At 45.7% G+C, this 27,800-nt stretch overlaps 1 protein-coding gene across 1 annotated transcript; it reads left to right on the top strand.

Moving 5' to 3' along the window:
• The first annotated feature begins 10,905 nt into the window (after nucleotides 1-10,905).
• LOC146174535 (uncharacterized) lies at nucleotides 10,906-27,206 on the top strand. Its single transcript, XM_084584945.1, has 3 exons — nucleotides 10,906-11,792; nucleotides 16,853-16,973; nucleotides 26,169-27,206. Exons 1-3 carry the CDS (start codon nucleotides 11,721-11,723, stop codon nucleotides 26,396-26,398), a joined length of 423 nt encoding a protein of 140 aa, XP_084441071.1. The 5' UTR covers nucleotides 10,906-11,720; the 3' UTR covers nucleotides 26,399-27,206.
• The last annotated feature ends 594 nt before the right edge of the window (nucleotides 27,207-27,800 follow it).

Here is a 27,800-nt window from a genome sequence, read left to right as displayed (position 1 = left end):
CCCAATGTATCACGTTTAAAGATCGATGTATAGATTATGGTGCCGCCCGACGTCTTCGATTACGGCCGACAGCGCAGCGACTGCGTACTGAAGCCTTGTCGTGCCTACAGTATCGTTTGAACGGCTTGTTGCTGAGCAGAACGACAAAAAATACGCAGCATTAGCTATGAAAGTACACGACTTTACAACGCTTGCAGCACGGGATGCCGCGAGCAGGCTGAGGTACGTTACACAATTACCGCGGGGGTGGAACGTGCGAGCGCGGCAAACGCCGGCGCCGTGCGTGACCGTCCCTAGTCGTCGCTAGGCCTACTGTTTCGCTTCGAAGCCGCGGCGGTCGACGCTTTGGAACATGATCAACGCTGTCGTAAATCGTCTACTTATGAAACTGCCTTATAGTGATTCCTATCCTGCCTTAGTAAAATATCATCATCATCATCAGCCTGATTATACCCACTGTAGGGCGAAGGCCTCTCCCATATTTCTCCACTTAACCCGGTTCTGTGCTAGCTGCATCCACTTGACCCCTGCGAACTTCTTAATCTCATCCGCCCACCTAACTTTCTGCCGCTCCCTGCTACGCTTTCCTTCCCTTGGAATCCAGTTTGGTACCCTCAGCGACCATCGGTTATCCTCTCTTCGCACTACATGTCCTGCCCATGTCCATTTCTTCTTCTTCATTTCTACTAGAATGTCGGTAACTTGAGTTATTTCTCTGACTCTTCTCTGAAAATAATTGAGTTATTTCTCTGAAAATAATTATAGGATTAACTCTGCCGACGCATTAATCGCAGAGCTAGTACGAGCAGATCGGATCAGCCGAAATGCACCAGCGGCAGCTGGCTTGAGCAGAAACTAGCTTGTGTCACGGCTATCGCTCTTACCAGCAATTTGCTGCTGGTCAGCGATCCCCACGAGGGCTTCATACTTGATATTCGGCTCAGTATTCCAGACGCCAACAAATTTTAGCACGCTTTATTTCGGACATCGGTGCTAACGATCCGCCGTGTGGTTCGCGAACGGTATGCGGGAGGAGGGGCCACAGCGGCGATGTTTACGGCGGTCAAGGAGGTGCTGCCATCGTGCGGTGCTTGACCGTGCTGTTGACGCCTCGTCGGACGACACTCCGATACTCCTGAAACCACGTTATATAAATAAGATATTTGTAAATACAGCTTCGTTCTGCTGATCCTTGCGTCGCTTCGGTTGTTGCACTTAATGGGCAATGGCCACCTAACCGATAAGGGCGGCGAGCTGTAACAGCCCGCACAGAGTTCGAGCAGCGCACGAGCAGACGACTTTCGCAGCTACCGGAAGTGTGTTCGTGACGTCATGGTTGCAGTGACCGCAGCGAATGGCAGCTTCTAGCAAGCCTTGCCAGTCAACCGACCCGTGGCGTCACGGGATTAGGAAATAGTTCCATGCGACACCGCCAAGCGACAGTTACTCTGCCCGCGAATTTCAAAAAACGCTGTTTTTAAAAATTAATAATAAATCGCTGGCTTTGTTCCAAGGAGTTATACTTTGCGTTAATGCTCAAAAGGATGTGTTCTACACACTGAACACGTTTATCAGTGGTTTCTTAGGGGCCGTTTTCGTGGACCTTTAATACTATAGAATTCATCTATATTACTCGCTATATACTTATTAACAAGGAAACCTACTCCTAGTTGTCGTCTCTCCGGTAAACCTCGATAACACAGTACATGGCCATCCTTGAGTACATTATATGCCTCATTCGCTCTCCTAACCTCACTAAGCCCTATGACATCCCATTTCCCCCCACTTCTAGTTCCTCTAACAGCACTGCTAAACTAGCCTCACTAGCTAGGGTTCTAGTGTTAAACGTTGCCAGGGTCAGTTTCCAAAGACGGCCTGTCCAGAGGAGCCAGGAATTCTTAGCACCCCCTGCTGCCTCACAGGTCTGACCGCCGCCGTGGTCAGTTGTGCCGCAGCCGCTGGTGACTGAGGGCCGGGGTTTTATGGAACTAATATGAGAGGTTGCGGCCAATTACTGCACCTCCTGTTCTGATGAGGGGGTGCGTTGCCGGGAGGTGTTCACCGGCATCAGGTCGCACCCCAAACCTGTTTATGCAATTCCATGGACACGCGTTTTTTTTAAGCTGGTGGAGAATTGTGCGGTACCGGAATTTGAGCCCCGGTCCTCTTGCATGAGAGGCGGATGTTCTACCGCTAAGCCACCGCTATTCCAACTCAGCTTTCTATTATAACAAATAAATTATGTACATGACACAAAATGAGGCTTGTAATTTTTGTATATTATTTCCTTCACTAAACGTTTCTACGGTGGTTTTTTTAGGAGACGTATATGCTCGGCGCGAGTAGGAGAACTAAGTAAATAATAAGCACTCATCGGAAGATCACCACAGCCTCAATAATATTTCACACATGTGTCACGTAGTGGTTACAAGCCCAGTGGCCAAAAATGAATACACTGGCGTTGCTTTTGAATGAACTGTTTTTTTTTTTTCACGTTTCGGTGTTGCTTTCTGTTGCTTTTTTTAATTGTTGTTTGGTGCGCTACAGGACAGGCTGACGTTTGCCCGCAAAAAAGGACTAAACACCTAGGCGGCGGCGATAACAGCCAACGTGCTCTATGGTCGTTCAACTGAGAATAGGTGTCACAAACGTCAACGCTAAATTTAAAGGCGGGTCAGAAACATCGAGATAAAGCGTGCAATGGTAGCTAGCATAACCTGGAACACTGTAGGAGCACGCTCGAATGGCTGGGATCTTCGAGCTACATCTCGACGCATCTTGCGCCACAAAGAAAATGATACAGCGTCATCTCGCGGTAACGAGCACAAAGAAACGAAGATTGCAGAAGCGATCTGCGCGCTGGAATCACAGGGATGAGCCCACGTGCCATTGATGTCGAAAAAGAACAAATGAAGATTTCAATACTTCACAGCATTACTCCCCCTTTAAAAGGCATCGCTTCGATGCTTACTAAATAGACAGAGAAATGTAAATAAAATTCCAGAAATCTTAAGGTCTTTAGAGCGCGTAATAAGGCTTTAGGCCCAGAAAATTGAAGATTTGTCGGCACGTCCGGTGTGTCTGCGATGTTGTCCCGCCGTCGGAGATGATCTCAGTGTCAAGCAGTCCGATGCGTCGAAGGACTCTTTTTGGGCCTATGTACCGCTGCAAGAGCTTTTCCTCAGTCCACGGCGGAGTATCGGAGTCCAGACTCACACTTGGTCTCCCGGGCTGTACTCCGCATCGCGTCGTCGCAGGTTGTATAGTCGGGCGCCGGTGTGTTGCTGGTGTTTAATGCGCAGCAGTGCGAGTCGTCGGGCTTCCTCTGCACGCTGCAGGTAGGCGGCGACGTCCAAGTTCTCCTCGTCGGATACGTGCGGCCGCATTTGGTCGAGCTTCGTCGTGGGCTCCCTGCCGTACACAAAGCTGAAGGGGGTCGACCTGGTTGTCTCCTGGACGGCAGTGTTATAAGCGAAAATGAGGTAGGGTAGAATGGAGTCCCATGCCTTGTGTTTGGCGTCGACATACATTGCCATCATACCCCCAGTCATATTGTTGAGATGCTGCGTGAGTCGTTTTGTCAGAGGATGGCGCACAGTGGTTCGTCGATGTCTTGTACGACAATGCCATGATGGCTTGTGTCAGTTCTGCCATAAATACCGTTCCCCTGTCTGTTATAAGCACTTCCGGGGCGCCGTGTAGCAAGAGAACAGGTTCGACAACGAACTCGGCGATTTCTACCGCGGTACCACTAGGCAGTTTCTGTACCAAAAGCTACGCTGCGTTAGGTCTTCAAGCCCTCGGTGTGACACAGTGTTACCGTGGCACCATTGTAGCGTGTTACTGTGACACAATAGAAGATGAGAAATTGTGAATGATCCTTTCAGACGATCGTATCTGCGCTTAAAAAAATTCCTAGAGCACTGTGGACTCCAGACCACCAAAATTCGAAAGCATAAGCGCTGCTGGACAACATGATGCATCACCTTTACTTTCATTATCATTATCAACTAAATGCATTGGTATTTTTATTCCTAATTCAGTCACCGTCATTAGCGCTAAGTGCACAGTCATTGTCATCGTTACTATTGTCCTCATTGTAGTTAAAAAGAATTATGATGTGAGTTTCACGAACCTGGGCGTGGCGTCAAAGAGTAGTAAAGTTCGTTCGGAACTGCCACGTTTTTTTCGTGCTCTGGTGTAAACAACGCATCGGCCTTTAGTCGAGGGTTTGCACCTTCTAATGGTATTGCGGACGCCTACGAGATTATTTTACCTCGTCTGCCATCCGCTAATGTAGTGCCCAACACTGTATTTTTGGAAGGTGTCTAAAGGGCTCTTCCTACCAAGCGCCTGACTTCAGAGGCGTCGTTTCCTGTGTCATGGACGTGCGGAATATCGTCTGCAGTGAACAATATCAAATGAGCCATGTTTGGATGGTGACTTGGGAGAGTAGCGTTTCAAAACAGAAACTCGTGGACTTGGTGGAGCTGCGAGAAAAGTAGTTCATGTGTGTCATATCTGATCCGGAAACTAGAAATTATAAACTAAAGCTGCTTTGGTTCCCATGGTACATGGAACATCGCTGGATTGAGGAAGCGCTGGAGCCATATAGCACTGTTCAGTGCATGGAGCGTGAAGAGTGGCGCCGCCTAGGGATGGTGCACATAGAGACAGTAAACCGGGAAATATCTGTATCGCTTAAAGATGGTGTTTCGTCTTCCAGCATTCCTCAAACCCTGAGTGTGTTTGGAATTCAGGCTTTGGTCATCATTCCGGGCAGGCGTCTACTGTGTATTCGGTGCTGCAGAATTGGACAAGCCCGGTGGCAGTGCCTTACGCCTCAATGAACTCAGTGCCGTCGTTTTGGTCACACAGTGAATGACATACGCCAATAGGCAACGTCAGGGTTCCTAATCCAAAGGCAGTGAGGCCCTGTCAGAGCACATCATGGACATTCTGGATGTTCTGGATGCTACTGGAGAGCTGAACACCGCGTTTCCACATAAAGCAGTGGCTCTTAAAAATATACCGGACATCAAACCGCCACCTAGTGAATCTCCGGATCCAAAGGCTTCAGACTCTGGCCAACTTGACCATGGTGCGCCTGACTTTGAGCTCGTTACAAAGCTGAGTTCTGCCACAGAAGCACATCGCGATCTGTCACTGCGGATGCCGAAGAGCCAGTAGATGCGCGTTCATGCTGCTCTACTGGTTGTGTGTCACTAGTGTGTAGTGCCCCACGTCTGAAGTCAACCGCCGGCGTTTGAAAAGAGCTTCCCATTGATCTTAGTGCTGCGAGGGACGTTTTGCTCGAGAGCTCATGGGCGTAAGCCTCACCAATCTCGGAGGTCACCAAAGACAGCAGCGCGCTTTTGAAGCTTCTCGCAGAGGAGGACCTCGGTGCCAGCTAAGATCCAAGCAAGGTATCAGAGGCGCAGGGCAGAAGAAGGTTGGCTTTTGAGAAGAGGGCAATTACAATCCAGAAGGTCGCGAAATTGACAGCGACGTTCTCCGCTTCGGTTGATAGAGTTGAATAATGTATGTAAGAAATATGTCGGGGGTCAAAGCTTTTGATATCGCTACCCATAACGATACAGGCGTATAGACTCCGTGGAGCCAATGCTAGTTAAAGCACCTGTTAGAAAGCTGTTGTTTCAATCTAGCTGTAATTCAAGGAACTCAACTGGCTACGAACGAGGATAGAGAAATTGATCTCAAGATGTTTGTATCGCAATATAATATTATCGTCATCAATTAGAAACAAATTGTCCCGGGGTGCATGCTGTTTCTGAGCAATACACTAGATATATTGCATTCATGGTAAGTGGTGGCTCACATGTTATGACCTCGCCATTTAGGGTCATTAGGGGTGAATGGTTTATGTGTATGTGCCTATTGAGCAGCAAGACAGGGAAGCGTTTTTCTTGTCATTGGCAAACCTCTTGGCACGGATCGGCAAATTTTACTCTTGGAAGATTTCAATTGTGTATGTAACAATAAGGTGAAATCAGTTTACCATGAGCCTTGCGACTCTAGTGCTGCTATTCTCACAGACATAGTTTGTGAGCATAACTGTGTTGACATTGGTCGAATAAGTAGCAATAGTATACCATTTCAGGCACTTCCAATCTTCTTCGAACACCCTACTTGACAGGATCTACGTTCCTGCTAGCACATTACTTAGTGTGTATGAATACTGGGTGAGTTCTATCTTTTTAGTGGCCACTTCGTGGTGTCTGTTCAGACAGGAAAGCGAACAGCAGTGGGAGCTATGGAAGCAAAACTATTCCCTTCGTTCACATGAAATGTTTCAGCGCACTGTAGCTGCGTGCTTCATCTCTATCTTTCAAAAGTGGGATCTTTTTAAGACGACGTTAAGCCTTGCCACTGATGCATCATCACGGACCGTATTCTTGAAGCGTCTTCACATTCGTCAATTGAGGCGCACCTTGAACTAACTTTATGAGCTGGAAAGAATTTCTCAGGGTTCATATATTAATAATATAAACAATATTGAAGCGCTGATACGAAAGTTTAAAGAAGAAAATATCAAGATGTCTTGATTAGGTCACGAATACGGAGGTTTGATATTAAAACACCATGTTGTCGCGACTGTAATGATGAAAGGCAAGCTGCTCTTTCCAAGGAGGTTGTAGAAATTCGTTTCAGACATCATATGCACTCTGACACGCCAGGTATTTTTGGTGCCTTCTAAATTATTATGAGTGTCAGTTTAGTGGTAGTAGTAACACGACTAGTGGATCTAATTTCACTGATTCAAAAAAATTTTGCTTATTTTAAGATAAGCAGCGGCAACCATTGAGGCGTCTGTTAGCTTAGATGAGGTCAAGTAGTCCATTTGTTCACTACAGGGCCAGAGGTCCCCTAGCCCGGATGGTCTTGAGTTCTATATACTTACCTTAGCACCTGCCTTATCCGAAGTTTTCAGTGCAGCTTATGACATAGGGTTTTGCGGTTTTATACTGCTCCATACTAACCCCGAAAGCCAGGGACGCATGGCGGTTGAAAACTGTTGAAAGTTATCATCCGACATCCTTATGCAACGTGCATAATAAGACGTTTGCGATGGTTCTTTCTGTTGTCTGCATCCTTTGGCATTATATTTATTAGAGGCACACCAAGCATGTGGGATCAAAGGTCGCAGTATCGAAAACCACATCCATATAGCACGTTCCGTGATGGAGACAGCGTGAGATGAGGTCAGTCAATTTACCCTAATTCAGGCTGATCTGGCAAAAACTTTGGATAAGCTGCATCATGATTTTGTATTTGCTATATTGGAGAATGCAAACATTGGTGATGTTCTGCTTAAATGCATTGAACTATGTTATAAAGCGGCCACTACGTGACTAATTGTTAATCAAAACTTAACGAAACCTATTCCGTATAAGACCTTAATCCGTTCGACAGGGCTCTCCCATATTATCAATCAATCAATCAATCAATTCTTTATTACATTCGAGAGAAGGAGACTGGACAAAATGCTGTGACAACGGGTTGACTTTGGTCCAGGCGCCTTACAAGTTGGCTTTTGAACAGGTACGGCCATCGTATCATTGCTTCACAGAATAAGTACAAATAATATAAACACGTGTTACTTCATTGAGTATGCAGTAATTTTTAAAATTATATATCATGATATAAATTAACAAGAGAACTAAGTGTTACATGACAATATACAGCACATGGTCAATAAAGAATATTATGCACATACGTATGCAAACTTGACAAAAACAATTTATTGTCATCATTGCATTTACTAAGCAGATGAAATGATGCTTATTTTCACATATTTAACACATCAGGGAGGGCGTATGATAACTACTGTTTCCAGTAGTTCGTTGGTGGTGTCGGCACATTCCATATTTCACAATGTCAGGTATGACGAATGGAGTCGTTCTTTTTCAGCTTGACGAGTTGCGTGAGGAAAAAAAGGACTGGACTTCACAAACGCTCTGTAGGAAAGCAGGAGCCTATGATTACGCATTTCGAAAACAGGAGCAATTTGATTTAGTGAAAATAGCGTTATATTTTGACCCCTATGTCGCAGTATCATGAAGAACAGAGCACTTTGTGTGTTCTCACTATGTTCATTATCAATTTAAACAGCGCGAAAAAAAAGACAATGGACAAGAAAAAGGAAGCCACAGTACAAGCGCTGACTCACAGCTATTCCTAAGCCTTTACTCCAAGGCCCAGATAAAAACAAACATGACAAAAACAAAACAATCACATGAAACAACCCCTGGGTTCACCTGCTGCACAAAACGTCACTCAAAAAAGACACCTCTTTGCTTGAAAGAGCAAGAGAAGTCGTGCCGACACAAATATTGTCCGTATCAATATAGGACAAAGAGGATGATGTAATAACAAGAGACTACTGGAACACCGGAACAACTTGGAAAGTGGCAAGTAAACACATTTCTGGTCTCACATTGCCATTAATGTGAAAGAATAAAGAAGGAGAAGAAGTGCATTCCTATATTTGACCAGGTTAGGATTTTGTATCGCCGCAAAGAGAAGATGACGAGCGAGATAGTTGAATAATATTTTATTTCAACGGACAATAAGTGTGTCAGCAAGACTTCTCTTGCTCTTTCAAGCAAAAAGATATCTTTTTTGAGTGACGTTTTGTGCAGCAGGTGAACCCAGGGGCTGTTTCACGTGATTGTCTCGTTTTCGACATGTTTGTTTTTATCTGGGCCTTGGAGTAAAGGCTTAGGCATAGTTGTGAGAAAGCGCTTGTACTGTGGCTTCCTTTCATCTTTTCCTTTGTCTTCTTGTTCGTGCTGTTTAAAATAATAATGAATATGTACCAAGTCGCCCAATAAAGTAGCTTGGTTCTCACATTGTACTGTGAAATTAAGATTTTGGTTTATGCTGATTTTATTGCCCTTTTCTGTTCTGATAAAACGTATGATCAATGTTTTGCGCATAACTGGGCGTTTTTGTAATGGTTCGGGTGCATTTCTTAACCTTGATAAATCAAAGGGATCTAGCTTCGTCGCTAACGTATAAAACCTAATTTTTTCGCTGGCATCAGATGGGGCTGCGAAGACTTACAGTATTTGGGGTTCTCTTGCATCACTATCGCAATGGTGGGCCTCACTGGGATTCACAGATCTCATCAGTTAGGCGATGGATGGGTAGAGAGCTGTTTCTATTTGCACGAGCACAAGTTTGCAGTGCCTTCTTGATTTCGAAACTTATCTATGTGATGCAGATGTTGCATAGTGCAAGAAATTACAATCCATGCATAGAATTTTTGCAACTTTTCTATGGAACTGTCAACTGGGGCCTATCCATCGAGATAGTTTATTTCTCCCTCTGGAAGCTGGTGTAGCCGGTCTTCAGCAAGCCATCCCTTCATACTAGTGTTGTTTAATAGACGATTAAATTCCAGTTGCCCAATTGGATTGCTTTCACGGTTATAGGAGTGCGGGTACTTTCTGCGATTTTCTTAAGGAAGTGACCGACACATTCCACTTCCTCCACGCATGGTTCTCGTTAGAATGCCTGTACATTCTTTCCAGAGGGCAGATGGCATGAGTTTTGATTGAGATGTTATTTCCTGTACCGAAGTATTGGCAGCCTTACCTTTCGTTTCTAGACAGTAGTGTATTAAAGCGAGTGCAAGCGATGTATATACAATCAGATGCAGTGACTCTTTTTAAACATCACACGTCAACCTTGCACGTCAAAACTTTGCCTCGTGCAAAACGGACTTTTGTGCCATGGTCAGTGGACTGTCGCCTGTGTCAACAGCCAGAAACTCTTAATCATTGCTTTGTGTCTTCCCGTCATGCAGTGTTTTTCGGAACATTCTTCAAAGGACCCATATAGGCAAGTTAAAGAACGGCCTATACTATAAGTTTTTTGCCTACCATGGAAGCCTCTGGGGTTCCATGTGATCTTTTTGCGCTAATTGGTCTGTTTAGCCCATGGAAGAGGCGCAAACCCATCACGTAAATCGAAGTCTGTTCAAGGAGCACAGTGCTATGGAGCAGGGGTATATGCTACGCAGGATCGACCTCCTGCCTGGTTACCTTTACTTGATGGATATATATGTCTCCTGGATTTTTTATGTGTGAGCAAAGTGAAAGCTCGATGCTGGTGAAATTGTGTATGAAAGTTGCGAGATGCGACATAGTAAATCTCACTTGAAATATTATCATCCAATAATGAAAAAAAAATCACGGGCGTGGCGCAGTAGGTTAAAGCACTCGACTGGGGATCTAAGGAATGGTCGTTTGATTCCCGGGGTTGAGAGGATTTTTATTTTTCTGTTTACGTTATCATGACGTCATTTGATTTACAGCTATATTTTGACAGAACGCTGAGAGTGTGAGCCAGAAACGCTTTCGACTTAAAACATGCTGCCAATATCACAGCCACTTCAGTTTAGGCCCTTTCCAGAAACACAATTCACGTCCTCGAAAACCAAGCAAGCCACAATTAAGACACGTTTTCAGTTTACATTGCGGCAATGAGCTTTTCAGTAATAGCACCGCCGTTTGAGCACTCACCTCTAATCAAGCACGCTTGACTGATAGCCGACTGCTGGAAAAGCGAAGACAACTAAATACTTTCGATGTGATTGTGCCTGCGTTAAAATTGATAAATATCTTTTCTGGTCTTTGCAATTTTACCTTCATGTTTTTTACCCTGCCTCTTCCCATTTGAAATTGTTTTCTACCAACAGTCAGTGTGAAATAAAATTATCTCCAAGCGCTAAGTACAGCGTTATCGTAATCGCCTGTAAAGACACACGTGATGTGAATATATCTTAAACTAAAAAAAAAAAAAACTAAACGTCATAGACACGTGAGTCACACATGCACTAGTACGCCACGAAATCGCTTGTTTGTCTTGCATCTTGATAACCATCGTCGGTAGAAGTGAATCTAAGCCCACTCGCAGAAAGCGTACGAGGGCGGTGCAAGTGTGCGACCGAGGCTTGCCTTGCAACTGATAGAGAGCCGTTGTGCACCCCGCTGTTGCCGTCTTCAGTATAAGACAGTTGAACAATATCTGCGGCCTAATAGTGCATCTAAAATGACAAGCCATATCAATCTGCTTCGCGTACTTCTTCAAAAATTCAAGCCGGAATAGCTGCTCTTTTTGGACGACCAAAACGCAACTTGGCTCCCGCGACTACGGACCCTCCATCGGCGCGAAGTCGAAAGCGCCATTGTTCGTGGTGTGAATTCGGTTCAGCCGGAGCTGGAGCAGCTACGATGTATTGCGTCGATTCGTTGTTGGCTGATTCACTCCATTGATGCGAGAACGTGGAAATTTTACCGCTTGCCTGAAGCACCGACGCTGGCGAAATGCACCGCGACGGTGGCAAGATTGGCGTCGTCACTTACACACCTCGGCTGCCATCCTACCGAAGCCGTTCATGCTTGCATGCTGCGCGGCAATATAGTCTATGCCTGCCTGATGTTACGCACAAGGATTTCTGGTTGCGACAGACATGACACAGTTTACGTGGTCTTGTGGACGACACTTCCCCTCATGGCCGCCCATTGCAAGCCAAGAGGATGTGACCACGGCACTTAGCACTGCGCTCAGCGGCAATTTCGTGTTTCTCTTGGACTTGGGTCATGACCGGCTCTTATCGACCTTCCAGAGAGCAGTTTCCATGGTTAGCAAAGGGCTAACGGAACAAGAACGCGGACAGTGCCCCACTGCTTATGAGGAGCTTCGGAGACATTTTGTGGTCGGTTTCCCTAGCAAACAGCTGGAGTCTCTTCCCAGCGCAACAGGTGAGTGACATCATCATTGAACATAAATTATAATATAAAATTAGCCTTTGAACATCTGCACTGTCACTAGAAAATACCGCTAGAATTTGTCATATTGATTACGGTAATAGAGTGAAACACATCTTGGTTGTATAATTAACCGTGACGTGCAGCCCCGGGAAAAATGTTTCAGTAAGAAAGGCGCAACATTGGTGACTGTTTGTATCCTGTGCACAGGAGCTATTCTCGCAGCGTAAATACTTTCTGGAGAAGTGCGGGTATAAAGATGGGATGGCCGCTGCCGTGAGGTAGGCAACACGATGTAGGTTGATAGCGTTGCAGTTTAGAAGTTCTGGCTAGCACGGTAGAGATGAGCTCGCGCTAGTCTATTAGCTAGCTCATTTCCAGGGATACCTCAATGCGCTGGTACAGAGGGCAAAATGCATGTCTAGAACGACCGAATTGCGTGCTCCGGGCCGCTCGGAGCTACGTGCGCGACATCTAGCGATAACGCCTTGTTCGAGACGGGCGCAGTGTCGGCATGCGCGGCCAAGCTGATAGCACTGCCTGTCTTTTCGGGACTCGCAGGCTTTCAGTCGTCAGAACCGCTGATGTGCGCTGCCAGTCTGCGAAAGCGCATACGCGGTGGAGCGCACGCCCCTGGCTTCTCGTTTTTTTTTTTACTTTCTTTTTGTGCACTACCAAAGCTCTGGCAGGGAGCATTTCACCGCATCATTCACGCGCCGGTGTACTACATCGTCATCCTAGCCGCGAGCCTTATATCAGTGATCGAGGTTTGGCAGGCTGCATTTGCCGGCAAATGCCAAAATCGGCATGCCATTACTGAAAGCATACTTGGACCTTAAGTGTGGCGTATACACAAGATCAGATATGCGATAACCTGAATAAAGTTTTCATCCCTACAAGTGAACAGACGAGATGCGTAAAGGCATCGACGATGGCGCCGCGACTCACAGTAGACCAAAGGAAAGCCATCACAGAGATGGGCCGGACAATGACCCAAAGAGCTATAACTCAAGCTACTGGGCGCCCTTTAGCCACAGTCAACAGAGTACTGCAGGCATCCCACAAAGAAGGCCGACTTAAGGATGCTGCGCGCGGCCGGCCACCAAGAGCGACGACGGAAGAAGACAGGCTTGTTGTCGCAGGAGCAGCAGATGATTCGTACCTCAGCGCCAGGGAGCTTCGTGACATGTTCGCTTTGAACGCATCCACTCAGATAATCAGGAGCAGGCTTCATGTAGCAGGTGTGAAAAGTAGAATAGCTGCGCAGAAAACACAACTGAGACAAGCGGATCGGGACACGCGCCTGGAATTCGCGTCTGTGGTGGAAGACTGGACCCCAGACAATTGGAGAGCAGTCGTCTTCAGCGACGAAGCCACTTTTTGCACGCGCTGGGACCAGCAGAAGCGGGTGTGGCTGCCGGAAAAAGCACGGTAGGACTGTAGTCTGTTTCAATGTGCTCGCACGTCTGAGAATATACCCGGAGTTTTTTTTTAGGCTAAATTTATATTTTGAAACCAGTGAAACGTAGGTGAGTGCAGTCTGAGTTGTTAAACTGTATAGCACGGTGGGCATTATGTAGGCAATAGAGATGAAACACGCATAAAGAACTTAAATTAGTATATTTTATTTTCGGCTTCAGGGCGAAACAATAAATCGCAGAATTAAAGGCCGTGAATGCATAATGCGAGCTCAGTTCTTACGTTTTCGAAATCGGCAATGTTTTTTGAAGTATAGAACATCAAAATCACACTTTTATATGTTCGTTAGGTTACCTTTTCTGCATGGCACACCCACAAAATTGTTTCCTTAAGCTAAGATGTGGCGAATTTTAAAACAGCGTGTGTATTTTATCATATAAAAGATGTGTGATTGATTTCGGGTATTATACTGTGCGCTGCGACGCCATATTAAAAATCTACAATGCTGGAAAGCCAGCTTAACGAGCTCGCGAACGGACATTTTGACGCTCCATATTTTGAACCATAATGGGCTTCAATCTCTTTGATGCGTTGCACTCTCGTCGTTTCCAGTCCTTCACTGCTACCACATCAGGTATCATTAGCTCTGATGACAATTTGATTCCTCTAATAAAACCGGATTTCCCTACCACCATGCAGGGACGAAGAAAAATACATTTGGAATGTGCGCAGCAGCGGCGGTGTTTCAGTCAGCGCGTGGGGAGCCATCAGCTACGATGGACTAGGACCCCTGTACCGCATTCCTGGCCGTATGACGGCAGAAGTCTACGCGGAGGTGGCAGAAACGGTCCTCTTGCCTTATGTGCTTGATGGGCCGTTTCCGGATAGGCTCTATCACTTTGAACAAGATGGAGCTTCTGTGCACTCAGCCAAGACTGTCCGAGACCTTTTTGAAAGGCTTGGCGTTATGACCCTTCCATGGCCTGCAAGAAGCCCTGACCTTAACATTATAGAAAACGTGTGCGGACTGATGAAGAAAAGCCTATCCAAGAAATCTGGACTCTCCAATTGCAATCCGGACGGGCTATGGGAAGCCATTGAAAATGAGTGGGGACACCTCCGCAATGACCGCGCTCTCGTCGACTCCGACAAATAAAATGCGCAGCAGCGGCGGTGTTTCAGTCAGCGCGTGGGGAGCCATCAGCTACGATGGACTAGGACCCCTGTACCGCATTCCTGGGCGTATGACGGCAGAAGTCTACGCGGAGGTGGCAGAAACGGTCCTCTTGCCTTATGTGCTTGATGGGCCGTTTCCGGATAGGCTCTATCACTTTCAACAAGATGGAGCTTCTGTGCACTCAGCCAAGACTGTCCGAGACCTTTTTGAAAGTCTTGGCGTTATGACCCTTCCATGGCCTGCAAGAAGCCCTGACCTTAACATTATAGAAAACGTGTGGGGACTGATGAAGAAAAGCCTATCCAAGAAATCTGGACTCTCCAATTGCAATCCGGACGGGCTATGGGAAGCCATTGAAAATGAGTGGGGACACCTCCGCAATGACCGCGCTCTCGTCGACTCCCTCTGCGAGTCACTGCCGAAGAGGATTGAGATCCTGAAGAAATCTGGGGGAGCCCCTATTCGCTATTAGTTTGTCCTCTCCATCCCCTAATAAACAGTAAACTTGTGGAAAAAAATAAAAGAACGTGAAATGAGAAGCTAGCAATCTGTTTTCTTTAATGACCAAAGAAGAACAGTGAAATGAAGACAAACCCGCCGCTTACACTTACTTCGCGGCACCTTTAATATTAATTTGCCTTCCTGCAATTGCCGAAGAACGAAAACTGCCAAACGTCGATCACTGATATAAGGCTCGCGGCTAGGGTGACGATGCAGTACACCGGCACGTGAATGATGCGGTGAAATGCTCCCTGCCAGAGCTTTGATAGTGCACAAAAAGAAAGTAAAAAAAAGAGAAGCCAGTGGCGTGCGCTCCGCCGCGTATGCGCTTTCGCAGACTGGCAGCACACATCAGCGCTTCTGACGACTGAAGCAGAAGGTAAAGCCGCGGCGGCCTGCGAGCCCCGAAAAGACAGGCAGTGCTATCAGCTTGGCCGTGCATGCCCACACTCCGCCCGTCTCTAACCAGGCGTTATCGCTAGGTGTCGCGCATGTAGCTCCGAGTGGCCCTGAGCACGCAGTTCGGTCGTTCTAGACATGCATTTTGCCCTCTGTACCCAATGTGGTAGCATGCTGACCACGTTCCCGGAGCATGGATGCGTTACGCCGTATCTTCTGCTGTACACGGTCCGTAAAAAGAGATTGGTACATTCCCACTAGAAGGAAGGTCTTTCAAAACACGATAGGGAATGGTGTGACTTTGAGACTAAGATACGAGTGCCGATTATAGATGGCCAAAGTTTGACATTAGCTCGGCCAGTCTACTAAATGGCGAGCATGTATAGTGTGAAGCGTCACCTCCTTTATGTATGCCCAATGACGTCGTTACTCTAGACACGCACTAGCGCTTACGAACAAGGATGTACAATTTTGTCAATGAAATATCAGTTGATAGTTTGTGCTCGTGTTCTCTAAATTTTTCTCGTTCTTTTTCGTAAGCGCTAGTACGTTTCTGCAATACATCAACTCGCCCATCAGTCTGTGCTCTTCACTCTGTTACTGGCCTTTATTCTGCCGCGTGCGTTTAGAATGAACCACATCATATCTATGTATGCAAGAATTAGATACAGCCGCATCGACATCTTGGTCATTTCGATGGAAACCTTAAAGCGATTTGCGGATAGTGGTGACCAAAACGCCGCGAATGATAAGTGCTACACCATAGTCGATGGCAAATATTTTATACTATTCTACACACATTAAGTGGACTATTTGTTTATTATTCTTTGAATCGAAAGCTCGAAATCACTGCTCCGGAAACATTTTGACAGTAAACGAGTGGTTCTGGATTTTAAGGAAAGAAAAATTGTATTTTATATACCCTTAAGACATCATTTCGAAATTCTAACCTTAAGGCATACATGCCAAAAAGCATATTGCGTAACGCTCCATGACTTAAAGCAATGAACAGGACATCTCTAGGTATCCCTTTGAAAGTAGGATGATTTAGCACGGGGCGCGTTGGCAAAATATTCAGTTTTTTTTCTACCGAAATTAATATCTTGAGACCCACCTTCCAATTTCTACTTTTTTGTCTTGCGTTTCTCATGACTTGGGGCACAAGTCGCTCCTGCTTGACATTTCTCCTTCGAAATGAACATCAAGTAACCATATATGTCATCCTATTATGAATACTGGCAAACATGGTTACGGACTTCATTTCATAGCCAGTGCATGCATCTTAATTAGACAGTTATATTTCTTCCAGGCATAAAATAAATTCATTATCATGAAAGAATTTCAATGTTTGCCGAAATATACACCAAAATTACGTTTAGTTCGTTTGAAGGGCTAATTCGGCTTCCCCCGTAGACAAGATAATGCAGTATGTTCCATAACATGCCCTGCTGTTACAATGTGGCTTTATAAAAACAGCAGAGATTCATAGCAAAAATATTTGCCAGTGTTTGGCTGGTGCATCTGATGGGCAACATCTCTATCGCTTTATCTCTTGCAGCTGGAACGCAAGTGGACGCTACCGCACAATTCAACCTACTCTGCGATAGCCTCCAGCACTTGCCATCAGCAGGTGTCGACAAACACTGGTAGGCAGGGCATTCTGAAGACATCAAGGAGTGGTACGTTGCTTTTCAGCAGTCTTGAAAACTTGCCTAAAATGAAGCAGCAAGAACAAAGGACAAACCTAGGAGCGAAGAACGTGTTTAGGTACTCCCTTTGAAGCAATTTTAAGCATGTTAACCCGTCATAAGGTCCGCCCTGCCATTCAATCTGAGCCTTATTTATTGCCCATATTCGTCTTGCGACTTTGTTTTAAGTTAACAACATTACAAGTTATTCGTTCCAATTCAATCTTGACTACATAGAGTTTTGTGCAGTTTTTTATCCATTGGGCAAGCATTTTATCGCCCGCAGAAACTGCCAATAGGAAAATGGTTTGCGGTGTTTGCCGAAAAAGGAAGCATTATAAAATATTTAGGGGAATCCCCCAAGGTGTAGTTGATTTGTAATAAGAGGGTAATTGCTCATTTACATCCGCCAAAGCGCGGCCGTACGGTCACAAAAAAGAGCTATACAGTTTTCTTAGAAGTCAATGGAAAATTCGTCCATGTTCGGGGATGAAACCCGGGACCACAGCCTTTCAGAGGCCGTCCCTCTACAAATTAAGCTACCCAGAGCAGTCAGCAAAACAGATGATAGAAAGAGAACGAATTCATCAATAACTCCAAGTTTGAACGGTGTTGATAGGGTATTTAGGGCAATCTCTCAAGATGCAGGAGATCGATCACTCTTCACGAGAGCGGCAAATGAGCGTCAAATAAGTTTTGTTAATAAGCACGAAGCCCCTCAAAAGTGTTGCGCGGATTTTATGTAAGCATGACAGTGTACACTCTCTCACGTTTTTAACCTGAACGCACGAGCATCGACCGTCGAGTCGATAAACGCCGTACGACGGAACAGAGCGGCGAAATGAGCGAGAATACGTGCGTGTGCGCAATAAGCACTCCGGTGCATCTGTCCTCTGCCAGGCTGCTACGGGAACCGAATTCAACCCCACCTGCTTTTTGTGCGTTATCGCATTTTCTTCTGTTTTCTGCATGCCGCTGGGAAAAGATTAGAAAAGGCGACATGATACCGCCTGCTCTCCTGTATGAGAGGAAGGTGTGAATTGATAAGCGAAGTAAGCTGAGTGAATTGTTAAGCGAAGAGCCTTTAATTTGCAGCAGGAAAGTGCTAGTGACCCATACCAAAAAGAAACAAAATGCTAATACGCATGTAGTATAATCGGCGGGCGGATATCGCATTCCATCCAGCGCTAGCGCTACCACCTGACTGCTTATTTACAACTTGATGGAAGTGTTCAGAAAAGAAAAAGGATGATGACGATAACTGTGCTCAAAAGAAGTAGGGGTGAGGTCCCATTCCCAGAACAGACTGGCAGAGGGCAGCTTCACCGGAGAGCTCATTGAGCGCACGCGCGTATTCTCGCTCATTTCGTCGCGGTGCTCCGTCATACGGCGCTTATTGACTCGACGGTCGACGCTCGCGCGTTCCCGTTAAAAAAGTGGGAGGGTGTACATACAACAAAAAAACAGCAGCAAAAGGCACTCTGCCTCAGCACAGAATGGTTTCGCTTATCCTCGCGTTATTCGTTAAAATCCCCACCATGCGCGCCTATTTAATCCGCTCTGTTTGTGTGTGGCTGTCAATGTTACCGATCGCAATTTCGTCGCGAGTATTCACGCTTTTACCTTCCATTACAATTACAAGCTGCAACTGTCGCTATGATTCCGTAGTTAGGGCGATACAGTTCAGTCCACATCCCCGTAGTCGCATTTTAATTAAGGAAAACTCAGACTAGTGCCACGCAGTGCGAATATAGCTAATGTAAACATCCTCAGAGTCTGAATCACGACCCCATATGTCGCTTGGCGATGCTGAACCCCACAAATCACATTCGAAATTAGCCGATGCGAATACAACTAAAACCGCTCGATATATAGGTAATGCTGCTCCAATCAAGCAAATTAGCGATGCCAACGAGCACTGGCAATCTTCATCACGAAATTGATTAAAATAAACTAAGGTGATCACGGCGAAGGATAGCCATGCAACATAACCACGGAATGGTACAACACAGATCGCTCGCGCAGGAGCGACCATCGAATACGCACAGCTATCAAAGTAAAAGAAAAACGTGTTTGAGGAACTCTTCACATAGCTAAACACATCTACGTCGCTCCAACAAAGGAATAGGCCTGCATATTACAATATGCTGGCTGTCTCATCGACAGATATTACCTGTGCATTCACACCGACATCTAAATATCCCGTTACGTGTCCAAAGAAAGCCAAACTCGAGTCATTCGTGACTTTTGAGGAAGGCGATCGGTTTGGCGTAAAGGCGAATAAGCTCCAGCTTAGCTGTGTCTGTCATAATAATCATGATCAGCCTGACTATACCCTCTGCAGGGCGAAAACCTCTCCCATATTTCTTCACCTTACCCGGTTCTGTGCTAGCTGCATCCACTTGACCCCCGCAACTTCTTAACCTCGTCCGCCCACCTAACTTTCTGCCGCCCCCTGCTACGCTCTCCTTCTCTTGAAATCCAGTTTGTTATTCTAAGCGACCTTCGGTTATCCTCTCTTCGCACTACATGTCTTGCCCATGTCCATTTCTTCTTCTTAATTTCCACTAGAATGTCGGTAACTTGAGTTATTTCTCTGACCAACTCTGCACGCTTCCTATCTCTTAATGTTACCCCTACCATTTTTCGTTCCATAGCCCTCTGGGTTGTCCTCAACTTAAGTAGAACTCCGTTGGTTAGCCTCCACGTTTCAGCGCCATAGGTGAGTACAGGTAAGATGCAACTGTTATATACTTTTCTCTTTAGCGATACCGGTAAGCTGCTAGACATAATCTGCGAGTGCTTGCCAAATGCGCTCCACCCCAATCTTATTCTTTTTGTTATCTCCTTTTCATCGGCCGGATCTGCGGTTACTACCTGTCCTAAGTAGACATATTCGCCTACTACTTCCAGTGCCTCGTGAACTAACGTAAACTGCTGTTCCTTCCCGAGGCTGTTGAAAATTACCTTAGTCTTCTGCGTAATGATTTTCAAGCCTACCTTTCTACTTTTCCTGTCTAGGTTATCAACCATTATTTGCAGTTCATCCCCCTATTTCCTTAGCAAGGTAATGTCATCAGCAAATCGCAGATTACTGAGGTATTCTCCATCTACCCTTTCAGGTTAGAGCTGAATATCTATTTTGTAGGGAGGTTCTGAACTCTTCTGCTCTTTCCTCACGGCTAATTTGTTGATGGGTTCCTTTCTTACTAATCTGTTGCGTTCCTTCTTCAGATTTAGGCTAATTCGGGACCTCACCATCTTGTGGTCACTGCATCGCACTTTCCCGATTACCTCTACCTCTTGCATAATGGCGGAGGTTGAACAAAGTGTGAACTCAATTTCATTTTTGGTCTCCCCGTTAGGACTTTTCCGCCTCCATTTCCGGTGTCAAAGTGCTTGCCACAAATTCGCTGATCCGGCGTCAGTATCCAGCCCTCTTGTTTCACCAGGGCGGCCCCTGTTTACGGCAACCTTTGTCAGCAAGAAACATGTGCAAGCTTACCAAACTTCCTTCTCTGTGCCTTTCGTCACATATCAAGGCGACGTAATTAGTCGGCAAGGTGCTGTTTGTTTTTTCTGAAGCAGCAAACCAACCCGCAATAACGATAGACTAAAGTGACTGAACTTTTTTTTGCCTACCGCGCGAGTCACTCGCCGGCACCCGCTCGGTTCCAATTGCCGACCGCTGCAGAAGCCGCGGGAACCGCGGTTAAGAAGATCTATCATAACACCGCCTGGTGTCATTGAATATAATAATTGCCTCATGCTTATGGTCATTTAATACTTTTCATTCCTTCAAACTGTGGTAGACTAGGCAAGGAGAGCACTTGCTCATTTGCACCTGGACGCTATTTCCAGATGAGACCTGCCTTTCCCGACACTACAGGCGTTCACTTCACACGCTCTTATAGTAATAAACTTTGATTTGGGGTTACTTAGAACGAATAGACGTCGGTGCAAATGTATGTTTCCCGCAACAGTACTTTGTTTTCTCTGAACTCATTTCTTGTTCATTCCACACACTTCCTCATCAGTTAAAAACGTTGGCCATAAAAAGGTAAGCAGCCACAACGCCATATATTCATATGTTCTAACTGGCAATAACGTGCGAAAAATAGTGCCTTCTCTGCGCATAATTAATTGATGCTAGCGCAGTTCCTGGCTCGAGATTGTGTTACCTTTAACAAAACTCTACCTGATAGTGTGATATTCGTGAGCCATAGAATTTAACGAATTGCAATAAAAATAGGGTACACATACATTGAAATTCTACCCAAATCCTGACAGTTGCGGTACAGATCAGGCTCAAATTTTTCGCTTCGGTTTTGGGCAAATATATTGCAGTTCTATAACTAGAAGACAATTTTGTTTCAAATGCAGATTGAGATCGGTTATCAACCCCGGATTGCTCCTTGGAGCAGCGATATTTTCACCATGAAAATCTGTGAATTTTTTTCTGGAGGCCGTGCGACGTTTGTGTTGTTTCTGCTCCTGTTCCCTGTCACGACCGGCACGTTCTGGCTTCTTGCTGTCTCTGGCATTGATCCGAGCCTCTGCGGATAACATGAACGCTGCATTTTATAGTTCCTGCCCTCCAAGAAGGGAACTTTCGCTGCGACATTCTCGCAAGGAAACGTCTTGCGCGGCGGGCTGCATCGAAGAAGTGGAGACCGCCGCGCCCTACCCTTCGCCCACTTACAGTGAGCAGCTGTTTCAGCGAAGGAGAAGAATCTTTTAAGCCATAGGGCGGAATAATGCACACATTATTTTTGCACTGCAATCACGTAAATGGTTACGCATAACAACCGACATTTGAAGAGGGCCTGAAAATAGTCTTTAAGTTAATTGTATTACAAACCATAAGGGCCTGAATCACTGCAGGGCGGAGAGACTTGAATTTACCCCGCGTGTTTAGGAGAAAAGCGGAAAGGTAAGCTTGGAATTCAATAAACAGAAGACAAAGGTAATGTTCGACAGCCTCGGAAACGATCAGCAGCTTACGTAAGGTAGTGAACCACTGGAACCAGTAAACGAATATGTCCAGTTAAGACATGTAATAACAGCAGATCAGGAGAATAAAAGGGAAGTAAGAAGGAGGAAACGATTTGGAAGGCGCGCATTTGTAAAGTAGTTGCATATTGTGACTCACAGCTCACCGGTATCTCTAAAGTGGGAAGTATACAACAGTTGCATCTTACCTGTACTGACCTAGGGGCTAAAACATGGAGGCTAACAAAAAAGGGTTCTACTTAAGTTCAGGACAACGCAGACGGCTATGGAAGAAAAAATGGTAAGGCTAACGTTAAGAGACAGGAAGCGCGCACAGTGGGTTAGGGAAATAACCCGTTACTGATATTCTACTGGAAATTGTGAAGATGAAAAAGAAATGGGCAGTTGGGGGGGGGGGAGATTTAATGAGAAGAGAGGATATTCGATGGTCACTTAGGTATTAAACTGGATTTCAAGAGAAGGAAAGCACAGTAGGGGGGTGCAGAAATTTAGGTGTGCAGATGAAGTAAAGAAATTTGCATGAGTCAAGTGAATGCAACAAGCGCATAAACTTATTAATTGGAGAAATATGGGAGAGGCATTCGCCCTGCAGTGGGTGTAGTCCGGCTTATGATAATGTCCTCGCGCTGGGCGACGACAGCTTTTCCAAATGGAGCACCAGACGCCCTGTGTTAGCATCGACCCAAGATTTGGTTATCCTATATCAGGAATGCAAACATTCGAGCAATTAAATATCCTTGTTTAGAAAACTGTCATAACGTGTTCGCAATAGCGCGAAGGCGATTACGGTCGTTGCACAGGACGTCCTCGCAATAACTAATTCAGTGCGCTGCTTGGGCGACGTCCGCTGAACGCGGGCATGCGTCCGCCCCTAACCGAAAAGCGTGATTCTGCGGAAGTGAAAGCATTCTAATGGAAAATTTAAAGGAGAGGACCTCTGCTCCCCGGAGCGCTGCTATGCTGCGTTTGTGAGCCGCCGAGCGCTCGAAACCTGTCATTGGAATTCAAGACGAAGCTTCTCTATTACGCGCATGATATTTCTTCTGGGCTACTTCTTCGAATCCCACTCGCTTCGCCTATACTCGGCAGTAGATGCCGGCGTGCATTCCAGAAAAAGTACTGTTTGTACAGCGACTACGCTCAGGTGTTGACAATTTTCTTTCTCGTTGTAGGACATCTGCATGAGAGATCTCACGCCAATAACAAATTAAACGTGTGTTGTATTCGTCTAGAAATAAAGGTGCATAAATATGTTGGCAGTAAAGAGCTTAGTTACGACATTGCAGTATTCCTGCGTCTTTGCGCACAGGGCGAAGCCTTGAATCCAACGGGCATAGACGCTTGTGTTTGCGTGGGTTACATCCACAGAATGAGGTGGTAGTGTCAGCTGGTTATCACAATAATTGCCATGCTAACTTCAGCTAGCGGAATAAATTCGTTGAAGTTGAGTTTCCAGCTCAGAAATCTCTATTCGCCGACCACGCTAGTAGAATTGGGCCATGACCCTCCCCTATTGTCGGAATTTGAGGAGACAATGCGGTTCCATAAAAACTCCATTCATTATATGAGCCCACCGCAGTCAGCCGCCTGATATGAAGACCACCTCATACTAGGAAGTGTCTGCCGGTAACTGGCGGAACAGCACGGTGCACAGCGCTTTTATATTTAATATTATTAGAGCTCAGCTCTACACTTCTCACAGTAGCTTCCGAGGTTATTTGCGCTATTCGCCCTTGAGTCGCCGAGTGAATATGTGTTACGTAATACCAACTGACGCGACGTGGGGTAGCGCCCATGGGCTGTCGAGCCTAAAATCTTTCAATAAACTAAACGTAGCGCCAACTCCTCTCTCCTTCTCCGGCGCCGCCGCTCCTCCTTTCAACTTTCGACCGTGGCTCCACCTACGCTTTGCACGGCTAGCTCGCTCTTTCCGGAGCAGGTGCGAGTAAAGGCGCTTGCGCTGGGTTTCACCAGAGCATTTCAGCTTGCCTTTTGTCGCAGTGTGTTCACGTCAAAATATTACTCGCTGCTGAAACATCTATGCAGAATATGGAAAGAGTTTCCGTCAATATAGTTTCAGCTGTTAGTGTCTTACACCACACGTATACGATTTCGGCGTTGGTTCAACTCGCCTTTACCTCCGTGCGTGAGCCGTCCGTCACCCGTTGGCCAAACTGAGCGGCATGCAAGAAAATTGAGCTAGGTAGCAGACAGAAACAGTTATGAACAGTCTGTGTATGGTTTCTTTGCTGCTTTGACTGTTTTGCGAGCTGTCAGTAAACTTGCGAAGCGTGGCAGCAGTTGTCTTCCATGTGTTTTCAAATTTAGCTGCAGATTCATCAGAGTTTGCGTGCGTTGTGTGCGAAATCGAGAACTAGCATACCAAATGAAAGAAAAAAGCAAACTATGTTGCTTTATCCGGTCGCCTAAGAGCCATCACTATTTCTTTAAATGCAGCGAAAGACTCAAAACATGCAGTTTGCTTAAACTCATGACAAAAACGTCACAGAAAGCATGGCTGAGAAGATAAAAACCAAGGATTTTATTCGCCCCGCCGGGGTGGCACTGTGGTTACGGCGCTCGACTACTGTGCCCGAAGATGTGGGATTGAATCACGGCCTCGGCAACTGCGTTTCGATGAAGGCGAAACGCAGTGGTGTCCGTGTGCTGAGCGATGTCAGTGCACGTTAAAGTACCCCAGGTGGGTGAAATCTCTGGAGTCCTCCACTGCGGCGTCTCTCATAGCCTGAGCCGCTTTGGAACGTTAAACCCCACAAACCAAACCAGCAAACCAAGGATTTTATTCCACACTTAATCGATGTCTAACGCGACAAGCATAAAAAACACTAGACACGCGGGCATATGACACTACACAAGCCTAAAAAATGAACAAATCCTTACACAGTGTGTGGCGGCATATTAGTTTAGAGATGAGCAATTTCTCACTTCTCACAGAGCCGAGTCCTTGGCTTTAAGTTCAAGTCCGCCTGGCTGATTCGATGCGGCCAAACCTTCCTCCGCGCCGCATCTCGATTCGCGGACGGTATTGTGAACAGTCCTCTTTACACTTTTTTTCTAACTTTGTGCTTCTCCCAGCTCCCTTTTCACTATGCCGGTTGGTAAATTTCTGAAATAAAAAAAATAAAAAACCCTATTCCATCATTCCCACGTGTGCTGCACCAAAAAGCGCAGCGGCATAGAATTTCTAACTACGCTATTTAAAAAAAAAACAGCGCGAAAGAGGCGCGAGCCCTAGCAAAAAACGAGACGATCCGCGCAGCGCGCGCGTTGTTTTGCACATGAGGAAAGGAGGTAGCCAACACAACAAGCACAACAATCACGTGAGTACGCTCGGCAATAGAGAGGGACGAACGCCGAAGGAGAGCGCCGGAGAGGAGGCTGGCGGTAATCTTTTTATGTTGGCGTTACAGTTAGTTCATTGATCGGTTTTACTCTAGCCCTGCTTCCTCTGCATGATAACAAGTGGCTAGAAGATGGTTATAGTACTACCTTGGCTACTGCGTTGGCGCTTCCTCTTCAGAATCAACATGAGTCAGACCCATGCGGGAGTGTCTTTGACTTAGTTGTCAGGCTGCGTCTGACGATCCAGGCCATAAAGCCCACCGTGAAGAATCGCTAAAGTGTATGCGGGAGATATTTGCAGCCGGAACAGAAGAACAATGTAGATCTCGACTGAAGAAAAAGCGCATGAATCCTCGAGATATCGAGGCGTGGTAGTAATCAACGGCTTCGACCTCGTCTTCGCTGCCGAAGGTATTGCACCGATGGATTGCGGGTCTAACCGTTAGAGCTAAGACACGGAGGAATGCATGGTTGCGCTATAATAGCTTTATAGCGCACCTGTGCAGCCATGCTTGCCAGACCTTACGTTCGCGTATTTATTTATTGTTTTTACAAGTGTAGAAAAACGATGATTCCTTGCTCTCAAGACTTTTTTTAAGGTTAATAAGTTACGCTATCGGTGCACAGATGGCAGTGAGTGTGACTTCATTATTGGTGGTCTCTTTCAGTTTCATGTTTATATAATTTTTAAAAGACCAAGTAATGTAATGTTTCGGGCCATTCTAAGAACCTCCTATGCAACGTTGTACATAGGTACAAATCTCGATTCCACATTGGCATTTCTTTATATATTTGTATATTCTCTTACAGGACAGTCCCCCTCCGCTCACAAACTTGCAGAGCAGACGGGAGTTTGGCCAACAACACCTCCGTTGTTGTTGGCCAAACTTATCCAGCAGAAGAAAATGGCACACAAAATGAACACTGTGCCATGCCTTTCGATATATGCCAGGCGTGCGCTGAGTACTTCCCCGATGCTCCTCATCTGCTGTGTCCTTACTTGGTATGCTCCTGTTGTTACTTGCAATTTCCAGAAATGACCTCTTTCGAAAATCACCTCTTGATGCACAGTAAAGACCGGACCTTAGTCACTTTTGATACATCTGTCACCAGCTGAGTGTAACTGTTGACATGTACCTGTACGAAGCAAGCGATTGCTGCGAAGCAAGTTGTTGTGAATGTCACAAGGTTTTGTTTTACAGACTGACTACGAATTACTTAGGGATATAATGTGTATTTGGTCACGTCGTATTGTGTGTGCTCTGGTAAATGAAATTTTTTAATCATAACACCAGGACCTGAGCCAATCCTTCATACTCTTACGGTGGTACTTAGGTCTCTCTTTTCGTTCAGTACAAAGAATCTTTAAATCTTGTGTTCGTGCAATATTATGAGTTGTCAGACTAAAGTAGGTTTGCAATTGGAGCAACGTGGCAGCAGGCAGGGTTTGAGTGCAATATGTAGAAATACATTAATTACATTTTATTGGAGGCATTTTTTCTCCAAAGCAAACAAACTCTCCTCACTGCCTGAAAATTTTAGTTAGACAATGCTCTAATTAAGATGTTAGAGCGACCAACATATATTTATAATTTATAAGCATGGAGTTCGTGATTATGATTGGCGCTTAGTAGTTTCACCGTTAATATTCTATACTGGTGAAAGCCTGTCTACACAAAAAACTCGAAAAATTGGGAGGACGCTTAAGCTTCACAGGAAGAAAAGGTGCTGTAGTACATTGAACACCGCCTAATAATTCGCAATGTCCGTTCTTAATTCTGTTAGACCATTCTGTTATGCTTTTAAAAGTATTGTCACTGCAACATCAGTGCGCACTAAACATCTGCTGCACCAGTCATGCTATTCTACGTCGGAACCTTTGCAATTCTAAGTCAGTAGAATAACGAAACCTTTCTGATCACTAAAGTTACACCGACGAATCGCTGCTCAGGGAACTGAATCATGTTGCAAGATAGAAAAGCTGCTATCATAGATTTGTTGACTCGCTCGAGGAAGAGCATGGTCGCACTCTTTGGCAGCTGTTATGCCAGTTACGCTGTGCAGTGCAGCGCATATAGACGGACGAAGTGGAAGTGCGAGGCCTGGTACTGTAATAGCCCATACAATGACAGTTCCACGTATTCGTGTATCATCTGTCTGTTCTATAAATAAAAAACCCATCCCCGTAACAAAAATATCGTAAGTCATGCGCAGTAGAACGCGTGCTCGACGCGACTATATAAATCACTTACTGCAAAGATGTCTTCGTGGCCTATACATTATACACCCACCTAGCATGAAGGAGGTGTGGGCTGGGACTCCAATTCGAAAAATGTTTTTTTATGATGCATCCTCGTCACCCATTGTTGCTCTGTCTGCACCTTCCCTCAATTCTTCAGATTTAATAAACTTAAATATCCTGTCGCGCAATCACGGATTTTT

This window comes from Amblyomma maculatum, chromosome 11 (assembly GCF_055883805.1).
Source record: "Amblyomma maculatum isolate TAMU_Amacu chromosome 11, ASM5588380v1, whole genome shotgun sequence".
NCBI lineage: Eukaryota > Metazoa > Arthropoda > Arachnida > Ixodida > Ixodidae > Amblyomma > Amblyomma maculatum.
Note: the sequence above shows the minus strand (reverse complement) of the source record. Positions and strands in the feature narration are given on the sequence as shown.